The sequence below is a fragment of the Chelon labrosus genome, assembly GCF_963514085.1.
Source record: "Chelon labrosus genome assembly, chromosome: 18".
Classification (NCBI taxonomy): domain Eukaryota; kingdom Metazoa; phylum Chordata; class Actinopteri; order Mugiliformes; family Mugilidae; genus Chelon; species Chelon labrosus.
This window is the reverse complement of record NC_140351.1, coordinates 14,822,453-14,841,562: the sequence shown is the minus strand read 5'-3', so window position 1 is coordinate 14,841,562 and position 19,110 is coordinate 14,822,453. Positions and strand designations below refer to the sequence as shown.

At 38.7% G+C, this 19,110-nt stretch overlaps 3 protein-coding genes across 3 annotated transcripts; all 3 read left to right on the top strand.

The window, feature by feature from the left end:
* Window positions 1-655: 655 nt before the first annotated feature.
* Window positions 656-7,661, top strand: LOC311503290 (ADP-ribosyl cyclase/cyclic ADP-ribose hydrolase 1-like; the record flags this gene model as incomplete). Its single annotated transcript, XM_084565933.1, has 8 exons — window positions 656-804; window positions 1,848-1,974; window positions 2,064-2,199; window positions 3,459-3,532; window positions 5,044-5,117; window positions 6,808-6,894; window positions 7,003-7,083; window positions 7,165-7,661. The coding sequence occupies 8 exons, from the start codon at window positions 656-658 to the stop codon at window positions 7,220-7,222; spliced, it is 786 nt and encodes a 261-aa protein (XP_084422059.1). The 3' UTR covers window positions 7,223-7,661.
* Window positions 7,662-11,743: 4,082 nt separating this feature from the next.
* Window positions 11,744-16,513, top strand: LOC311503769 (uncharacterized protein; the record flags this gene model as incomplete). The annotated part of the gene is made up of 6 exons (XM_084566640.1): window positions 11,744-11,800; window positions 15,556-15,674; window positions 15,751-15,829; window positions 16,042-16,116; window positions 16,207-16,272; window positions 16,372-16,513. The coding sequence occupies 6 exons, from the start codon at window positions 11,744-11,746 to the stop codon at window positions 16,504-16,506; spliced, it is 531 nt and encodes a 176-aa protein (XP_084422766.1). The 3' UTR covers window positions 16,507-16,513.
* LOC311503475 (uncharacterized protein) lies at window positions 16,513-18,343 on the top strand (the record flags this gene model as incomplete). The annotated part of the gene is made up of 4 exons (XM_084566204.1): window positions 16,513-16,692; window positions 16,892-16,969; window positions 17,479-17,604; window positions 17,698-18,343. Coding segments are annotated over 4 exons (492 nt in total), but the record flags the coding sequence as incomplete, so codon positions are not given.
* Between the last annotated feature and the right edge of the window lie 767 nt (window positions 18,344-19,110).

The window sequence follows — 19,110 nt, the reverse complement described above, 5'->3', positions numbered from 1 at the left end:
TACTGTTAGAAAAAATATATTAAATGGTAGTGACTAACATATCTCGCAAAGTTTCATACCAACTGCCAACGGGCTACTATAGTATACAAAAAAAATATCTGAGTACAATTCAGTTTTGTATTTTGTTAAGTAGTTTACAGTAAATTGAAACAAAATCTGAAAGGTAATCCCAGGTAATCTTTTTTGGTCCATAATAGGCTAAAAATATGATAAACATAAATGTTGACAAATAGAATAAAAGTATTATAAAGAACCATTCTTTAATTCTCTAGGGCATATTTGCAGCTGTCATTTTATTTTGAAGTTAATTACTTTTGCATGTTTACTGTAGTAAACAATTGAATGAATGTCTTTTACTTGTAACTGAGTGATTCTACTTTCCTCCTGCTTCCAAAGTCTCCCATATATTTCCATGGCAACGCTTTTCCTCGGTCTCTGCGCACCTCGACGCGTTCATCTGGACCAGAACGTGCTCGTCTCCTGATTGGTGGAGATGAGCCGTGCGTCTCCGCGAGCCAGCCGAGTTCGTGCGCGCACAGCGATTCCTCAATAAATAAACGTCCAGAGCTCGAGTCTCAGCGACAACAAACACGGGTCGCGTCGGCCTCACCTCTCTGATACTTCTTCTCTACTTTCACACTTGTTTCGCTTTTAAATGGAGCGCAAGCGGAAGAGACTCTGCCTCCTAAGTGTCTTAGCCGTCATCATTATCATTATCGTCGCCGTTGTCCTGGGAGTAACGCTGAATCGGGACCAGGACCCAGTTAAACCGATATTTCTCGAGAGGTGTGGGAAATTCAAAGAGTAAGTGTGATAGTTCTAACTGTTTATGTGCAGTTTATGGTATCTGAACCTGCTGATAAAGTGGGTCTCCTCACAGAAGACTAAACCGTTAAATGTAACCTGTGTTAAATATTTGTTATCATATATGGGAGACAATTTATTAAGCTACTCTCAGAGTCTTGCAGTAAAGTCCACTTTCACAGTTTAGTTCTTTCTTTATGGTGTTCTTTCTTGAAAAGTTCACCCTAAAAAATCAAAAATTAAAAGGACAAAACATTATTATTACACAAGGATCAACTTGGCAAGTACAGTTGTGCATGTTTGCATAAAGGGTGGTTAGTAAAATAAGAGCTTCCCTACAGAGAGTTTCCATGTCATACTGATAAAATAGAATCACTGGGCAATTGGGGCCAAGTCAATGATTCACAGACGACTCTCTCTTTAAAGCAGTCTTCTGTTTGTTGGTGATCTCTGTCCACTGTGCATGCTCTGTGATTTCTTTTCTGAATCACATAAAACCCTTTTTCCTGTATTTAGCCAATCTCCAGTGAAGGTACAGCTACTTTTTGGGGTGTTTTAATATATTTTCTTTAAAATGATATTAACTTTATCTTGCATTTGAACCTAACCTAACGCTGATTATGTCATGACATCTGTCAGTGAATGTGCGGGTGAACATGTTGTCCCCAAAGTTGATGTGTTAGAGGCAGAAAAACTGGGAAAGTGGGTGGATTTGAACAAATCTGGCGAGAACCAAGCTGCGATGGTGAGACGACCAGGCTGTAGCATTTCTAAAACTGCAACTCCTGTGGGGTGTTCCTGGTCTGCAGTGGTCAGAACTGGTCTAAGGGAGGAAAATCAGTATGCTTAGCAGGCTAACAGATGCATGAGGAGAGTGAAGGCTGGCCTGAAATTTCTGAAAAATTTTATCCTGGTTCTGATAGAAAGGTGTCAGTGCCTACAATATGCATGTGAGCATTGAGCTGGACCACGGAGCAATAGAAGATGCTGGTCTGGTCTGATGAATCACGTTTTCTTCTTAACACCTGCCTCTTATGTTCCAGTTATGACTGTCAGAACTTATGGAGCACATTCACGGAAGCCTACGTCAATAAGGACCCTTGTAAGGTTCCCCCAGAAGCCTACGACCCTCTCATTGCAGCAGCCCCCTTCAAACCAGCATGCAACAGAGTAAACTTCAATCACCTTATCCAGTCTTGTCGGTCATAATGAAGCTAATGTGTTTTACAATGTGATACTGACTGTGTTTTGTGTGTTAGACGATGTTCTGGAGCAAAACAAAGGATGTGGTGCACAATTTTAATGAGAAAAGGAAATGTTTTGTCACCTTGGAGGACACTCTGCTGGGATCTGTGTTGGATAACCTGACCTGGTGCGGAAAGGAGGGCAGCACTGGTAAGACTGTATACTGTCTGTCAGAGGTGTTATATTTCAGGACCTAACTTTTTATGCAGGATTTATGCAAAATAAAGCCTGCTAAACGTGTTTTCCATATCTTGTTTTAAAACGATGAACAAGTACTGCCAGGTTCTGCGAAGGGGCCGATACGCCAAAATGACTGATTGTGATGTTGCATCATGTTGCAAAATGTCTGGACAAACAGTGCAGCTAACGGCTAGCTATGATCTGTGCATGCGTGAAAGGAAATAACTCTCCATACCAGCAGGTGGCAGTAGTCTGTATTCGTTATTGAACTAGGGAAATCAGAAGAGCTACTACTAGCTGGGAGGCTAGGAAGTTAAAAAATTGTGCAGAGCCTCTCCTGATTCGCACTGATCAGTTGTTCTAAAGTTTATTCAGTTAAGATTGTCGTGTCTTCATAAAAATATCCCTGTATTTTAATGCTCAGATGAGATGAAGATGTAAAATCAGCAGAGCCTGTTTTCGTCACTTTCGTCGAGCTCCTCATCCGTATACTCTGGCTCAAATCGGTGAGGATGTCCATCATAAACAAAGTCGTCGTCCACAACCTTAGAATCGGAAAAATATTCAGCCATGTTGCAAAAAACTAGCAGTAGCAAATTACAGGTAAACAAGCTCTACAGAGTCCGCATGGCGCCTAGAGATGACATCATCCAGGTCAGAGGTTAGTAGGTCAATCTACAGACCCGGATGATGATAACAGGTAACTCTGGACTCAACGGGGAATAGCACTAGTGTATCATAACAAAATATTGGTGAAATTAACTTGTTTCGCGGCAGATAATGCGTTATTTAGAAGCTGCATTTCAGTGCCCCTATTACTCCCTGTATATGGATATATGCGGCGCTCCGCTGTAGCTAAATATAGCTAACCAAAGTTATATGGGTGAGTAAACGATCGTATTATATGCCAGAAAAAAGGTCCAGGTTGTAAAAAACAGTAGTTCCCCTTTAACACCACATTGAACTCATTTGATACTAGGTTAAATACACACATGCTTTACTGCTGAGAGTTCACTATATTTTCTCATGCCTGCACACTCAATAAGCCACTTCTACACGTAGACAGGAAACAAGGGAAAACAACAAGACTCATCAAATCTTGGGTTCCCTAGCAACCTTATGAAAGTGGTATCACTCCAGGAAGTTACTGCTTGTCAGTGTGGTTATGTTATAGCTTGATGTCTTAGTTTACGTGACTTGCTTACCAAATGTGTGATTTGTTGTTGTAGAAACATTCACGACCAACTGCACCAATTGCACAAACAACCCTGTTCACTCCTTTTGGAACTCAGCCTCAGCTGCTGTAAGTTATCAACAAGTATTCACATGTCTTTGTGAAAAATACGACAGTCCTGCGGTGGAGCAGCAGTTAAAGTTACACATATGTGAGCCATAAGGTACAACAAATCTCTCCGGAGTATAAGTGATTATGATGGAGAGGAGAAAAGAAAAAGGGTCACACTGTGCTGGTTCTTCATCAATGAGGCTTTCTGCTGGTCTCCATGGAGCCACATAGCGTAGCTCTCTCCTGAGTGAGCAGTAGGCCCACACACTCAGAGGAGCCCTGGTTCGGTTTAGTTTGGATTGGCTGGCGTTTATTCTGTTACACAACTACTTTGAATTGACTTTTCCATATATTCTACAGAACACCCAAACAATATTCATGCCCCAGTCATACACAAGAAGCAGCTCAAAGCGCAAAGTGTAGAAAAACAAAAATTATAACAAGATGTGTTTTGACCGAGTCTTATATTTAAAACATATTTTTGGAGCATAAGCTTGGCATATACTCCCACAACAGATGTACGCAGAGCCGACACTGTTGTTAGCATATATATATATTTGTGCACTGTTGTGTTGGCATTGTTCTGCAATTATGCCGTTAAAACGCTAGTCCGCAACTACTTAGCCTACATTCCCAGGGGAGGTGTCCTTGAGGCCACGGGTTAGATCTGAAACAGAACCATAAATCTGGCTTTAAAGACCTGTAGGCTGCAGGAAAAGTGACAACCTGTGAAACGTCTAAACACTACAGCTGTACTTCCAGGTTCCGTAAAAGGACAGACACATCAAACAGACATCAAAGAACTACCAGCAACAAAGGCGACTGTGGCGTCACCTCACATCGACTGTGCCTAGACAAAAAGTTTCACTTGAGCACAATGCAAAGACTACAACCAGTGGCCCGCTACCATATATGTGCTGTGCCTCTGTGAAAGGAAACAAGTTTTTATACGCTTTATATATCTTTATATACGCTGAACTTTTTTGATCCTAATTTGTGACATAAATTACGTTCATGATAATTTTGTCAGTCAGGGAAGTCAGTCTGTTGTAAAATCGTTTAAGTCTAACCCTTTCAAAATACTAAGAAGTAGTCAAACTGGCAAAACTGGTAAACTGTCAGCTACTCAACTGCATAATTAATTCTATGGAAAATGGAAGAGCCTCATTCATGTTAAGTCCTGTCAGCCAAATTCCTCCAAACAACCTGCTTATTATCAAAACCATACCAGATATGACATCAGCCCAAAGTCGTCAGTTGAATTAAGTACAGCTTGTTGTGGAACTGTTTGACTTAAAATAGGTTTGGATGGTAGCAAATCAAAGGAAGATAGGATCTTTAAAATGATGGCGACATTTGGACAGTACAACCCTTCTGATAATATGATGGTGTAACAGCTTTCAGCTTCCTGATATCAACCACAAAATAATAACTTCTCATACATCCAGTATTTCACAAGCAAAGCAACCAAAAAGATTTTTAGCAGGATGGAGTTTAAATCTGAAGTGCATTTTTCTTCCTGTGTGCAGTTTGCAGAGGTGGCCTGTGGCCAAGTCACAGCAATGCTTAACGGATCCATCAACACACCTTACGATTCTACGAGGTATGTATGTGAAGATGCTCAGTCACAGGACATAGTACATCCAAATACAAAGCTAAGACAAAGGCAACTTGACTAGTTAGAACTGAAGAACGTCTTCAAGAAACTTCTAAGTGACCGGTGGGGAGTTTAGGGTTTGTTCTGTGGAACATCTCTAAAACTCTGACTAAGGTATGTTAAGGACACAATCCACACCTGCCATTGGAGATTAACCTATTGCTATCGTCCTTTTCTTCAATATGTGAATGGGGGTGAAAGTATAGATGTTATGGCTATAGACTGTAAGTGGCATACAAGAGATGTCTCAGTTCACCTCACCAACTCAGAGAGAAGTTTTTCTTCTCAAGCTAAAATATGGATATGTTGTCTTCAGTAGAGTGTCCCTTGTCCTTCAGTTCTTCTTTTGCTGGGGTGTTTTTCCTTTTGGTGAACAAGTTTCTGCCTCAGTTTGTTGCTGGGGTTTAAATAGTTTTTGAAAATTCTACCGAAGTCATGTAAGGGGTGTTTTGTTTTTCATTCAGAACTGAAGAAGTCACCTGGATAAGTGGGTCCAGTTGCCTTTGCTTAGCTTTGTTTTTTATATGTCCTACAAGGTAGGCTCTGCACCAGCTCTGTTCCTGTGACAGTTTTAATGAGAAGAAGTAGCAAAGAAATGTCAGACAGTGACACAGTGAGCACAGTGACAGGCAAACAAAAGATGTAAGCCTGATTTAAGTGATATTACAAAGAGTCAGATATAAACCAACGTGAGCGCTGTAGACTAAACCACTAACAACAACTAAATTTATCCAGGCTAGCTTCACAGTGCATATCAATCAGTTGCATAATGGATAGCAGCGCAGAGTTTGTTCTTGTTCTTGCAGCTGAATAACTTTGTTACGAAGTCAAGCTGAGGATGAAAACTAAAAAGGACACAGGATCTGTTTTTGATGTTTTATCTGTTGGAAAGTACAGTATGTGTCCTTCTCTCTTTTTATATCTGCCTTGTGAAGCACTGCCCCTGCTGACTTTGATAAGTTATATATATATATACACCTACATTATTATAATAAAAGGCTAAATGTCATTCTTAAAAAACATGTTGCTATAAGGAGGAGGCTGTGTTCTTTCTCTGTACAATAAGAGTTTTGTTTTTCCGTGCCTCATATTTGGGTATTAAAGTACCAGAGTACGGGTTTTAGTGGCATCTAGTGGTGAGACTGAACATTGCAACCAAACTGATACCCCTCCCAAATCTAAACATGTACAGTGTATAACCCACTCTACCACTGAGCCACAGCCACCCAATTCAAAATTCTTGTCACTGACTACTATATATGATTTTGTCTGAGAGAAGATGTCCTCCAGAAGCTCCATACCTTCCAGAGCATTTCAGGAACATGCAGTATTGTTTTTTTTTTCTCAACTCTTTTCTGTATTGTCCTCTCTATCAAGTAAGCCTTAAATATTCATGTCTCTGCTCTGAATCTGTTTCATAACATCTCTATGAGCTCTCTCTCTCTATCCAGTTTCTCTTAAATTTTGCAAGAGTAGAACTGTCCATTAATTCATTATGCAGTGACTAAATGTGATACTGAATCTGAGAGATTACCACAGATCATTTAATTATAGGAGCAATTTAAACATGTAACAAGTGAGAAAACTGTCATGTGTGGGTGTTTTCTAAACTGTTCTCTTCTGTTTCGGCCATCAGTACTTTTGCAAGCATCGAGGTGAAGAGGTTAAACTCCACCAGGGTGAAAAGCCTGACTGTTGTCCTGGTTATACAGAAGAGCGCTGTGTAAGATTATTTGTACACAAGATTAGCAATGATGTTCACTAACCAATATCAAGAACTCTAAACACAAACCGTGACCTTAAACTTTCTGCATTATTTCTGCTTCCTCAGGACAAACTGCACCAATGCATCTTTAAAGAATTTAAAGAACTACCTGGGTAAAATACAGTATGAGTGCAAAGAAGTGTCTGAGTAAGTGTAATGTGTGTAAGAGAAACTAATGTATGTTTCTGTCCTCACACATTAGAACTGAATTTGTTATTCTTCCTGCAGGTCTCAGATCCAGGAATGTGCCTCTAATCCAGAGAAACCCTGTGGATCCTGTTGGTGAAAATGTCAGATTATTGTGTCAAGACACGACACAGTTAGCCCGGCATGGCCACACTGTATTCTTATAGCATATGAGTCTGGCAGCACACCATTTGGATTTTATTACGGCAGATCTCTAGAAGCCAAGGCGGCCTCCAGGCTACAGCAGAGTAATAACCATCTGTAAATAAACTGTAAATATTTTTATTCCTGTGAGCCAGTTTGACATAATGGTTCTGTCTTTTTACATTATGACAGTTTTATTTTTGTGTAATAGGGAAAATCTTTTAATTAAATTGTGATAAATGTCATGTAGGATAAAATATCACCGCTGTTTTCTTTGTTCAGCTGATGATCTAATTTCTATTTGCTGATAGATGTTGCCATATTTTTAAATAAAAAATAAAAAATAAAAAATGTCAGTTTTGTTGTTTTTTTGTCAGTTGTAAAAATAGCCTCCGGTTTTTTAGATGTGATAATCACGTAATCCTTCCTCAAACAGATAAATCAGGAATAAGTCCTGAGAACTGTTGGTGTCACACAGAAATATGATGTTATCACATAACCATGTACATTAGTCTAATCATTTAGTTAATCTTAGACAAAATATATTAAATAGTAGTGACTAACATATCTGGCAAAGTTTTGTACCAACTGCCAACGGGATACTACACTAAAAAAAAAAAAATATCTGAGTACAATTCAGTTTTGCATTTTCTTAAGTAGTTTACAGAAACCTGAAACAAAAGCTGAAAGGTAATCCCAGGTAATCTGTTTTGGTCCATGTAAAAACTAGTCTAAGTCCTGTTGATATTCACATAATTGTTCCGTAAGCCTAAATACTACTGCCAAGAAGTTGTTGTAGTAGATGGCAGCGACTTGTCATCAGAATGAGAATCAGCTTTAATCAGAATCAGCTTTAATGACCAAGTATGTGCAAATACAGGTAATTTGACTCGGGTAGCTTTACTCTTTTGTACATAACACACAAACTTAAATAAGTGAAGAAAATTAAAAATTAAAATAAGATAAAAACTAAATCTCAATCTATACACATAAAAATATGGAATAAGAGCAGATATATACAACGAGCCAGGGTTTTGTACAGTGACTATATACAGTAGTGCAGTTATTGTTTATTGTTCATGTGGATGGACTCACACTCTGAGACTGCTCAGAGTTCAACAGAGCAACAGCCCGGGGGAAGAAACTGTCCTTGTGACGGGTGGTTTTGGCGTACAGTGCTCTGTAACGCCGGCCTGAGGGGAGGAGTCTAAACAGGTTGTGACCGGGGTGTGAGGGGTCTGTGGAGATTTTACTGGCCCGCGTCCTGACCCTGGACCGGTACAGGTCCTGGATGGAGGGAAGGTCGGCACCAATGATCCTCTCTGCAGACTTGACTGTTCTCTGCAGTCTGTCCCTGTCATGTCTGGTGGCGGATCCAAACCAGACTGTGATTGACGTGGTCAGGACAGACTGGACTATTCACTGGGCTACTATACTTGTAAAAGTATCAGAGTGTCTTACAGAAATGTTAAACTAAACCTGAAAAGTAATCCCAGGTTAGGAGAAAAAGCCAAACACCTTTAGTAAAGCCTTCTACGAAGTCAACCCATTGGTTTTGTGGAAATGTTCCTCTTACCACAACCAGACAAAACATATGCTCAGTCAGTTATTTTAACAAGTTTTGCTTTCTTTTTTGGTTTACGCGAAACTAGAACCTGCTCCCGAAGGTGAGACTGAGGTGTATGCAAATATGTGAACTTCCTAAACCACCAAACAGAAAGTGCTCCTAACATCAAACCTGTGTTGGGGTTCAGATTTGTAGACGTGTGGTTCAGATTCGTAGGCGTGGGTCACAAAATGTCTTATCTACAATATGTGTGAAACAACACTCTGCAATCAGTTGAATTGTCAGGGACATCCGTATTTTAACAAATACCCATTTATTCTCATTATTTACAAATTATTACTTGTTTTAGTTTTTTGATGCTTTGTCAAAAATATTCTTATGCCATGAAACTAAGTGGACGAACCGTATACGTAGGTTACGGTCAGGTATACAATTTGGATGTTTTGTCTTTTTATAAAATGTAGTGCAAAAATATGATGGATTGGTCTTCATTTAATTTCAGTTTTTTTTAAAACAAACCAAAAAAAAGCTTTGGTATTCACATAGTTGTCCTGTTAGTGTCAGTACTATTGCTGTTCATGTTTGTCCCTGACATTCTCTTAACATATCTTGCAACGCTTTGCACTTACCATTTCCCCTTTGACGAGCAAAAGCAGCTTATGCAGGTATGTGACAGATGTGACTCCATGGGTAAACTAAATTTAGCAGAATTTAAAGTATCTCTGTAGTACCTTTCAGAAAACTGATCACCGTTTTTACTTTCTTTTTGGGCTCACGTGAAACTGGAGCCTGCTACCAAAGGTTAGACTAAGGTGTATGCAAATACACGAACACGCTAAACCGCCGAACAAAAAGGAAAGTGCTCCCAACATCAAACCTGTTGGGGTTCAGATTTATACGTGTGGGCCACAAAATGTCTTATCTATAACAAGCGCGAGCCGACACGCACACACACAGGATGTTAAAGATCAGTGCTATAGAGTGAGACTGCTGTGGCAGGAAGGAGGAGGCTCAACATAAAACCTCCTCTTTCCTTTCTAGAGACTTGCTGCTGTGTCACACATACCGTAAACGGTGGTGTGTCGGTGCTGGGAAGAGGCACCCGGGTTTCTCACGACACAGGTGTTACATGAAGAAGGCCCCCTCTGTAAAACCACAACATGGGGTACTGTGACAGCTACTGTAATGTCGGTAAGCGCTGTCCTGGTTTGAGTCACTGCTGCTGCCGCATTAATAGTAGCCTTTATCTAGCACATTGTAAGACAACGGCAAAGTGTGACTGTGGTGACAGTGAAACTTATAATCATTTTTGGTATTTTCTCATATTCATTTAACTTGTTTTAACTTGTTCTTGCCCTCCTATTTTCAGCCAGTTAGCATTTCAGTGTGGGATACAAAAGTGTATGTGCTTTCATGGATGTAGGAATGTAGACAGTTAAGCTTTTTGAAGACAATTTAATTTGAGTTAGATCTGGGCGTTACCAAGGAACCTGACAGTTAAGAAAACAAAATCCGAAAGAAAGCAAAAAGCAAAGCTAAAACAACAACACCTGGTTTTCTTGAAGATATTTCACTACTCATCAATGTTTTTTTTTTTATTTATCTGTAATATCAGTAGGCTGTGCCCACCTGAAAGTCACATCACTATGGTCTGTTAGCAACCGGATACTTACCTGACAATGTTAATGTTAGCCTATGTGGTCACAACTGGTCAAATTCCATGACCTGGATAAGTGAGAATCATCACAGACAGATTCTAAAGAAGGTAATTGCTGATGCTAATGCTAACTGTTTCAAGTTCTTCCACCTTATACTTCTTATCAAACCATTTCTTAATTGATCTGGTGCAAAAATCTTCTGACATGTTAAAATGAACGACAGCTCTAATTTTGACGCTCTGTGGCAGTTAGCATTTCTAAGTGGAATACAGACATTCGCACGTAGGAAAGTAGAAGAGCTCGTTTTTGGAGGCTCACAAAAAACTTAAATTTGACTTATATCCTAGTGTGTTGGACTGAGAAACTTTTAATTTAAGCAAACATAATCCCAAACAAGGTAACTGCTAATTGTTTAGCTTACTAGCTAATGCTAACTGGTTCTTCTACTTAGCACTACTCATCAAACTGTCGCTTAATGGATCTGGTGCAAACTGGAATAAGTGGATTTTCCAACATAAAGATGATGACTAGATGATTTTTGATGATTTTATGGTCTTGGGAGTTAAACTGTATAAATAAAGGATTATCTTATCTTGTACGTACTTAATAAAACACACCTTGTTCACCTTGTGTTTTCCCTTCGTTACTGAAGGGAAAGCACAGACTCTGTCTTAGTTATTTTATGGCTGGATTACACACGCAGCAAGGGAGGTTCTGGGATACACCTGTGCTTTCCCTACCATGACATGTCAACATGTTTTCTGCAAACACCGTTGACTTCACTATTGGGAGTTCTGGAGCCAGAAAATGTTCATCAATCAAGTCAGTGAAGTTAAAATATTCCCAAAGATGTGAATCCTTTAAATTTTAAATTTGTACGTAACCCCTAAAGCCAAGTCTGTTTCTTTTTAAATTCCAACCATAATAAGCAGTCCAAACCTTGTCAGTGGTAGCTCCATAACTGAGTCCAGGATAACAGGAGCTCTAAAATAAGTTGAAAGAACAAATACAGTAAGTGTCCTTTTCCCATCCAGCTAATCATCTTAAAATCTATAGAAAAAATGTAACGTGCCAAAAACTGCAGCTCCTCTAATGGCCGCTTGAGGTTGGCTTCAATCCCCAACGATTTCCACGTTCAAATGTTGAACTTTACAACTAAAGTTATACATAATTTAGGGAGTGGCCCCTTTGAGTTACAGGTCCCATCAAAGGTTTTGAATTAGCCAGGAGTTACCGGACTGGTACTGCCAAGATGGTGACGGCTGAAGCCTCCACACTGAGCTTCAAAACAGCTCCAGGAAGTATATGGGTAACGTCGCAAAGCGTTCAACTATCCTTACGTACAGTCAATGATAAACACTGATGTTATTCAGCCTGCTGCATGAGGTTCAGTGACCTCCAGGGTTGAAAGAGTTAAATCACATTTTCTGTTAATTGTCTGTATTTACAGTTTTTACTTGCACCCTTTTCCATATGTAATACATATGCATATTTCCTGTATGTGTGTGTGTATGTGTGTGTGTCACTTTAAAGTATCATTAACGTAATAAAATACATTTATGGTTGGATAAATTGGCCTCTGAGACCAATTATTATCAGTGTTGTCTTGCTACATCAGTGTTCAAAAGGTATTTTTGCATCCGTGGCCTCTTTACTAGCACAAGGTCACTCTAACCCGCTGCCAGTTTTAGAAGATGTACGAACTCATTTCTGTTGCATTAGATTTAGCAGAGTTACATTTGTGGAACTGATCCAAAAATATCAGTGTTGCTGAATCATTGCAATACGGCTGTTATTTCTACTCAAATTCACAGTTTCGTTCGGACGGAAGTAATCCGGCCCTGCTGATGCATTGTTTTTAAAAAGAGTTTCATCGTGGGGCTGATGATCATCACATTGCAGGTGGAGCTTTTAAGAAATAGCCTTAAGGGGGCTAAAAAGAAACAAATCTGGGTGAAACAGGATGTCCCACAAAGCCATGCTGAAACCTCCCCAACATCTGCTTAATTTAAACAAAGTGGAAGCTCCCACTTCAACCAAAAAATCCAGACACAAGAAATTAAATTAGTGACCTTGATGTGAAAAAGTGTCCCTGGGGGGAATCACAGCTCTGTTTTGGGAAGTTATCTCCAACAGAAGGATGATGAGTTACCAAAAATAAGAAAATCATAGCCTGCATGTGGTAATATGTAGCACACAAACTCAGGTAATACAGGTTTCCATAAGAAATTATAAATGAGTAGCCAGGGTCGAGTCCCCTGCTGAGTGTCGGTTACTGGAGGAGGCGCAGTGGCGTATTTTCCCCTCTCCTTCTTCCCTGAAACAAGCCCGCTCTGAGTCAACAGCTTTGAGAACACACTGAAGATTGTGTAAGATGATAAGCCTGCGTGATGTGTGATTTTCCCATAACCCGCAGCCCATAACTTTTACATTATTTGGACAGTTTCATTTCGGTATTAGTGGCTCCACGAGGCCGCCTGGCTTCTGAAGCGGCTGCAGTTAAACCATGCAGGAAGTCAGAGGCGCTCAGTTCACTGACGAATTGACACACATCCTATAGCTGTAGATGGCCCACTGTAAAAAGTGACGACGAAAGAGTACACATAAAGAATCACTTTGTTGTTTTTTCATTATGATTATTCATACTATTCAAATCGCACACTTGTCTAGGTTCTGCTGATTAAAACAATATATTTTAAAATATCTTTCAATGAATAATTACTGCTACAAGCCTTTATAGAAACATATTATAAAGATGACTCAGGATTAAAAAAATAAACAAACTTAAAAATAAAGATTATATGTCATTAAGCGATGTTTAAGTACTGTCAAATAATATAAATATCCAGGAAGTTTTACACTTAAACTACTTAAGTTTTTTCTCCATTTTTAAAATATTATTTATGGATTTATTTTTTGTCCTTTATTTTTAATTTATTTAATTTATTATATATATATATATATATATATATATATATATATATATATATATATATATATATATATATTGTATTCTTTTATTCTTTTTTCTTTTCCTTTATTCAATGAAAAGTTTGGGGGCCTTTTTATTATTTTTTATTTATTATTTATTTATTATTATTATTTTTTGTTGCATTTGTTTTTTCATTGATTTTGTCATTAACTACAGCTGAGAGGCGAGTTTCCCTTTTAAACTTTTATATTTACTTAATTCAATCATTTAACTGGAAAACAATGAACACATGTAAAATAGGACAACAATATTTTATAGACGCACTTCTTGCAGCGTGGCGGCAGGTTTCTTTCTCTTAGTCATCCATTCATACCATAAACACATGGCTCAGTTACCGCCAGAGGTGTTGATTAACCCCTCGTACTTTCCTTTCCTTCGACAAACCCCGTCAGCGGCTCCTGCCCCCGGCAGAGGGAATCCCGGCCGCTGATTGGTCGATTCTGGTTTTACTACGTCACGGGGCATCCTTTGAATAAAACGAACGTGCGGAGCGAGTCAACTGCGTCAAATCACGGCTCCGGTGGCACCTGCGCAGTCCGAGTACGAGCCTCAGTATGGTGAGTTTGCTTTCTGTTTTATTTAAACGTTATTTAACTATTTAACAGTATTTGGCAGACAGCTCGGACAAAATTAGTTTTTGGTAGTTTTTTTTTTTAAATGATGAGTATAAAGATATAAACACCGAACGTGCCACTTGAAGTCGGGTAATCAGTCAATCACGTGACTGCGTGGGGGCCATTCACGTCCCCTGTAGGTTTGAATCAGCTGTCACTTCATTTCCAGCAAACTTTACATCACTTTCCATCAACTAATTCATCAATTATTTTAATTAAGCATATTATTATTATCATTATTACTATTATTATTATTATTATTATTATTATTATTATTAATCATTTAATTAAACTTAATAAAAATGGCCAAAGAGAGATCTTCTAAATGTTTGTACCATATTTAATACCTTTTTTCAGGTTGGCCAAGAGTATGTTTGTCAATTTTTGCTTCATAATTAATCAAATTTACATTGATTCATTTTCTATCTATTGATTCAAGTCACATTTCATCTCTATATTGTGTAGCCTTTCTGTTTTTATGTTGTTTTTGCCCTTGTTTGTGAGTTACATTAGAGAAATTATATTAAATCATAACTAGTAGTCATAGTTTACACAACAACATGTATCCAGAAATATTGATAAATGAAAATTTAACATTGCCCAGACTGGTAGTTTAGCTTAGTACAGTCTGGAGTCTGGTAACAGCTAACCTGTCAATGTTTCATTGTTTTTTTTAACTTTATTAGACAGTTACATTAAACAAATGACATTAAATAAATTGAAAAGGAATTAATTGTTTCCCATTAAGGACAAAAATGACTGTATACATTTATATATATAAATATGGACATATATCGATATATATATATGGACAGTCCATCTGTTGACTTTAAAATACAGTCAATCACAAATAATTCTTGTCATTTAACCAAAAAATATCTTTAATGATTAATGCACATACAATTGTCTGTCTACTAACTATATATAGACAAATTTGGCTATCTCAGCTTAATATATATGGTATAAATGGTTATTTTGTACATCTTATTCATTTTTATGATTATTTATTGTCTTTATTAGACGGTTACATTAGTAAAATGACATGAAATGAGATTTGTCATTGTTATTATAACAGTAGTAGAAGACTACTTTTTTTTCTTTACGATCTCACAGCAACCAAGATTTACCATATTTTAAAAATTCTCAAAATTATTGGGCAACCAAGGTTGCTTATTTTGGTGTCACGCTTGTGATGAAGTTTCAGGTGGAATGTTTTTAAAAACAGGCTTAAGGGTGGTGAAAAGAAACTAATCTGGGTGAAGCTGGATGTCCCACAGTGCCCAGCTGAAACCTCCCTGACATCTGCTTAATTTAAAAGAAGTGGAAGCTCCCGCTTCAGCCAAAAAAATCCGAACACAAGAAGGACAATTTGAGTTTTGATGTTGTAAAATGACTTAAATTAGGTCAAAAATGTCTCTTTTGTTTATATGACATATGTCTTCCTTTGTGTTTTGACAGTCCCTGCATGAAAACTCAATGGGCAGTCCGCATGTGGAGAGGGCACAGTCCAGCAAACCAATCCACACAGACAACAAACCAACCCACAGACTGTATCCACATCTGCCAAACATAGACAGGTGAGAAACGTCAAATCATTCGCTACTCTATTTGAACTAATCGCATCAGGATCTCATGCAAATCCTTCGTTTTCAGGTATGAGTTGTGCCTGCCAGTTCGCTCAGTTGGAGACAGACTTAATCCAGCCGCAGAGTTTCCTCCCCAGATCGAAGAGGTAATTAATGTTCTCACGCTGTCTGATTCCCAGACCGCAAAGAAATGCTCTTACTGGAAACACAGCAAAGCAAAACTTCCAGAAATGTGTAAAAGGAAGTCGGTGGATGCAGTCGTGTTACGCAACTGCCCCTTAGAGTCACATTTCAGTGTTTGGCTGCTAATGGATATTCTTCATGTCTCATCTGAGTACTTCCTCTTTTTGTTTTTTAGTCAGAAGGGTCTTTTTCCAGCAGTGATAGCAAGATGATGGCACAGATACTCATCTTAAAGGAGCAGAGAAAAGAGGTGAGCACATATGCAACACAAGATTTACTGTATATTCATCCTGAAACATGGGTTTTTGTACTTATACTGTGCGGTTTCTGTTTCACTCAGCTTCTTTCTATTAATGAGAAATGGGCAAGAGAGTACAGAACCATGGTGCAGTACTACAGAGAGAAGGTAAGAAGGTCTAAAAGTCTAAATCTTTTTATTTTTCACCTCTCGTCTGTTTAATAATTTATATTAATATATAATATCTGAATTATGTCCTTCCCCCAGGTCAGGATTTCAAAAGAAGCACAGGAGTGCGATGAATGCGCGGAGGAGACGCCTGAGGTCGAAGTCACCTTAAACAGAAAATATAAGACGGTCAAATGTAAAGAAAACACACAGGTAAATTCTCGTTCTAAATGAAATTTGAATGGGTTCGGTTATTTGATTTCCAAGTGTGAACAGTTTTCCTTTTCCCCCCCACAGACAGGAGAAGTCAGCTATGACTTACTCAAAGCACAGAAGGAAGTGATAGAGCTGAAAGTGCAGAACAACAACCTGACCCGCAAGGGGCAGCATCAGCGCGAGGAGATCCGGCGACTGAACAAGGTGAGGCTTCGCAGAGCGTCTGTAAAGATTCCCAGTCGTCCAGGTCACATATCTAAAAAACAAAGCTGAAACTAAGGCAGCTGGACTTGTCATTTCTTAAAAACGCTTTTGCTCATACAAGTTTCGAACTGAAGAAGTCATTTGTGTTTTCATCCTGGGGTAATAGTGTGATAACAGTATCTTCTGTATGTTTGTTCAGGCCTTAGATGAGGCACTTCAACCATCTCAGAATCTCTCCGTGAGCAGTGAAACACTACAGGACATCTGGAAACATCAGGTGAGCTTTGACATATTCTTTATTTTTTTAATGTACAGAAATAAAACTTTTGTAAACCAAAACTAGCATTGTGTCGGTTTGGGGATTTTTAACTCAGGCAGCAATACCACCACTGACCACTAGATGGCTTTTATCAGTTCGGAATCTTTAATTGTTTGTCCGGTAAATATACAAACATGTGGTTAGCTTTCCATAAAGACTGGAAACAGAGGGAAACTGCTAGCTAGGATCTGTCCAAAGAAATCTCCCTAATTAACCATTAAATCTTGTTTAATACCGGAGTATTTCATGACCAGTTGTTTCCCCATGTTTCCAGCCTTTATGCTAATCTAAGCTAAACTAAGCTAAACTAAGCTAATTCACATTTGACAGGAGGATGTAATCTCTTCTGCTATCTCTGGGCAAAAGGATCGTATACAATGACATACAGACTCAAAACACAAATCCAGAACATACTTGGAAACAGATTTCCATTTGTGTCCTCACGTCATGTTTCATTTTCCGTCCAGGCTGAAGTCTATAAGGAAGACTTTCTGAAGGAGCGGAGGGACAGGGAGAGGCTTAAGGACAAGTATCTGGAGCTGGAGAAGAAGTTTAGAAAAGTTTACAACGAGCTGCGCGTCCTCAGATCTCAGGTACCACTTATTTTCAGTTTTAGTGCTTCTAATTAAATATGAAATCAACATGTAATGTGTCAAGACTTTAACACACTGCATCTGTTATTCCAGGAGACTTGGACTCCCCAGTCGGCGTTTCAGTGTGCCTGCACAAATCGAACCAAATGTCCGAACCACGTCCAATCGCCAAGGCGTCACACTCAGGACAATAAACATTGACTTTATCTTGGAGTATGATGACCAGGTGAAAGTTCATCATCCGGAGAATTTGCTGGTTTGTCAGGCAGGACGACCTCGAGGATCTACGCCTGCTGCAGCTTCAGCTTTTCATCGCATTCTTGACGAGGCCTCGCCACCTGCCTAACCTTATTGGAGGAAGCAAACACAGAAGTATAAACTTCCCAAGATTAGAGAAGGAGCAAAGACCTGAATGCAATACAAAGTTTGCAATGTCACGTCTCCAGACACTATTGACAAACAACACATATTGATCATAGGTGGAAAATGAAGCTGGGTCTTGTGTCCGTCAGAGGGTAGAGCTGAAACTCATAGACATGAACATGGACACCAGAATCTTCAAACAAGAGAAGAAGCTCAATCCTACTTGACTGTCATTTTTTTAGTCTTTATACACTATATTACCTCAGTGGCATGCAGCCACTTTCAGGACTTGATGATCCAAGTCTCTGTTTGATTTTATCGAAGTCACTATACAAAAGTTATTAAAAAATATATAGGAACTGTTATTTGCACAGTATAACTATGTATGTTTAACATACAATGAATGAAACTGAATGTATTTTTTTTTTAGTTCTTATTAATTTATCATGATAATAAACCACTGAACCACATTTGTTTTGAGACTTGCATTGGAACTCATCATATCGTCCCTCTACATACCTGGATCCCTTCCATCATGTCCTAGAAGACAATCAGAAGTGGAGAACTAAATTTAAAGGCGTAAAATAGGTACCCACCTGCATTTAGGGGAACTGTACCCCTAAATGTGTCTGTTTTTATCTAGGTTGAGTGATATGACTCAAGGTGTGAATGAAAAGAAAAACCTAAACTCCCCTCCAGTCAGTTAAAACGGGAAAAAAATAAAAAATAAATAAATAAAAATAAATAGATGAGTGAGTTCCAGAAACCAAGAAACAAGTTCAGCTGTTTTTGTGTTCGCTCGCTTTAGCTGTACCATGACCTGCGAGGACTGGGTAGCTTTCTGTTGACAGATGGTTGGCTAGTAAAGGGTGAAAAACAAAGAAAAAACACATATGTGTGCTTAACAAGGTGTGTTTAACAGCTCAGAGCTTATCTGAGGGAATACCCATCCAACTAGGAACTTCTCACTCCTGTGGAAGAGGAAATTTCGGGGGTTCCTTTATCTTCAAAACATTTTAAAGAGTCTCAGCCCTTCTTGTTGCTGTTGTCCTCTGTGAAGAAGCAGGATCTGATTATTATTGAATCCATACCCTGGCCCTACAGTGAATTACTGGTGCAGTGACTTAGATAAACTTTATTGAT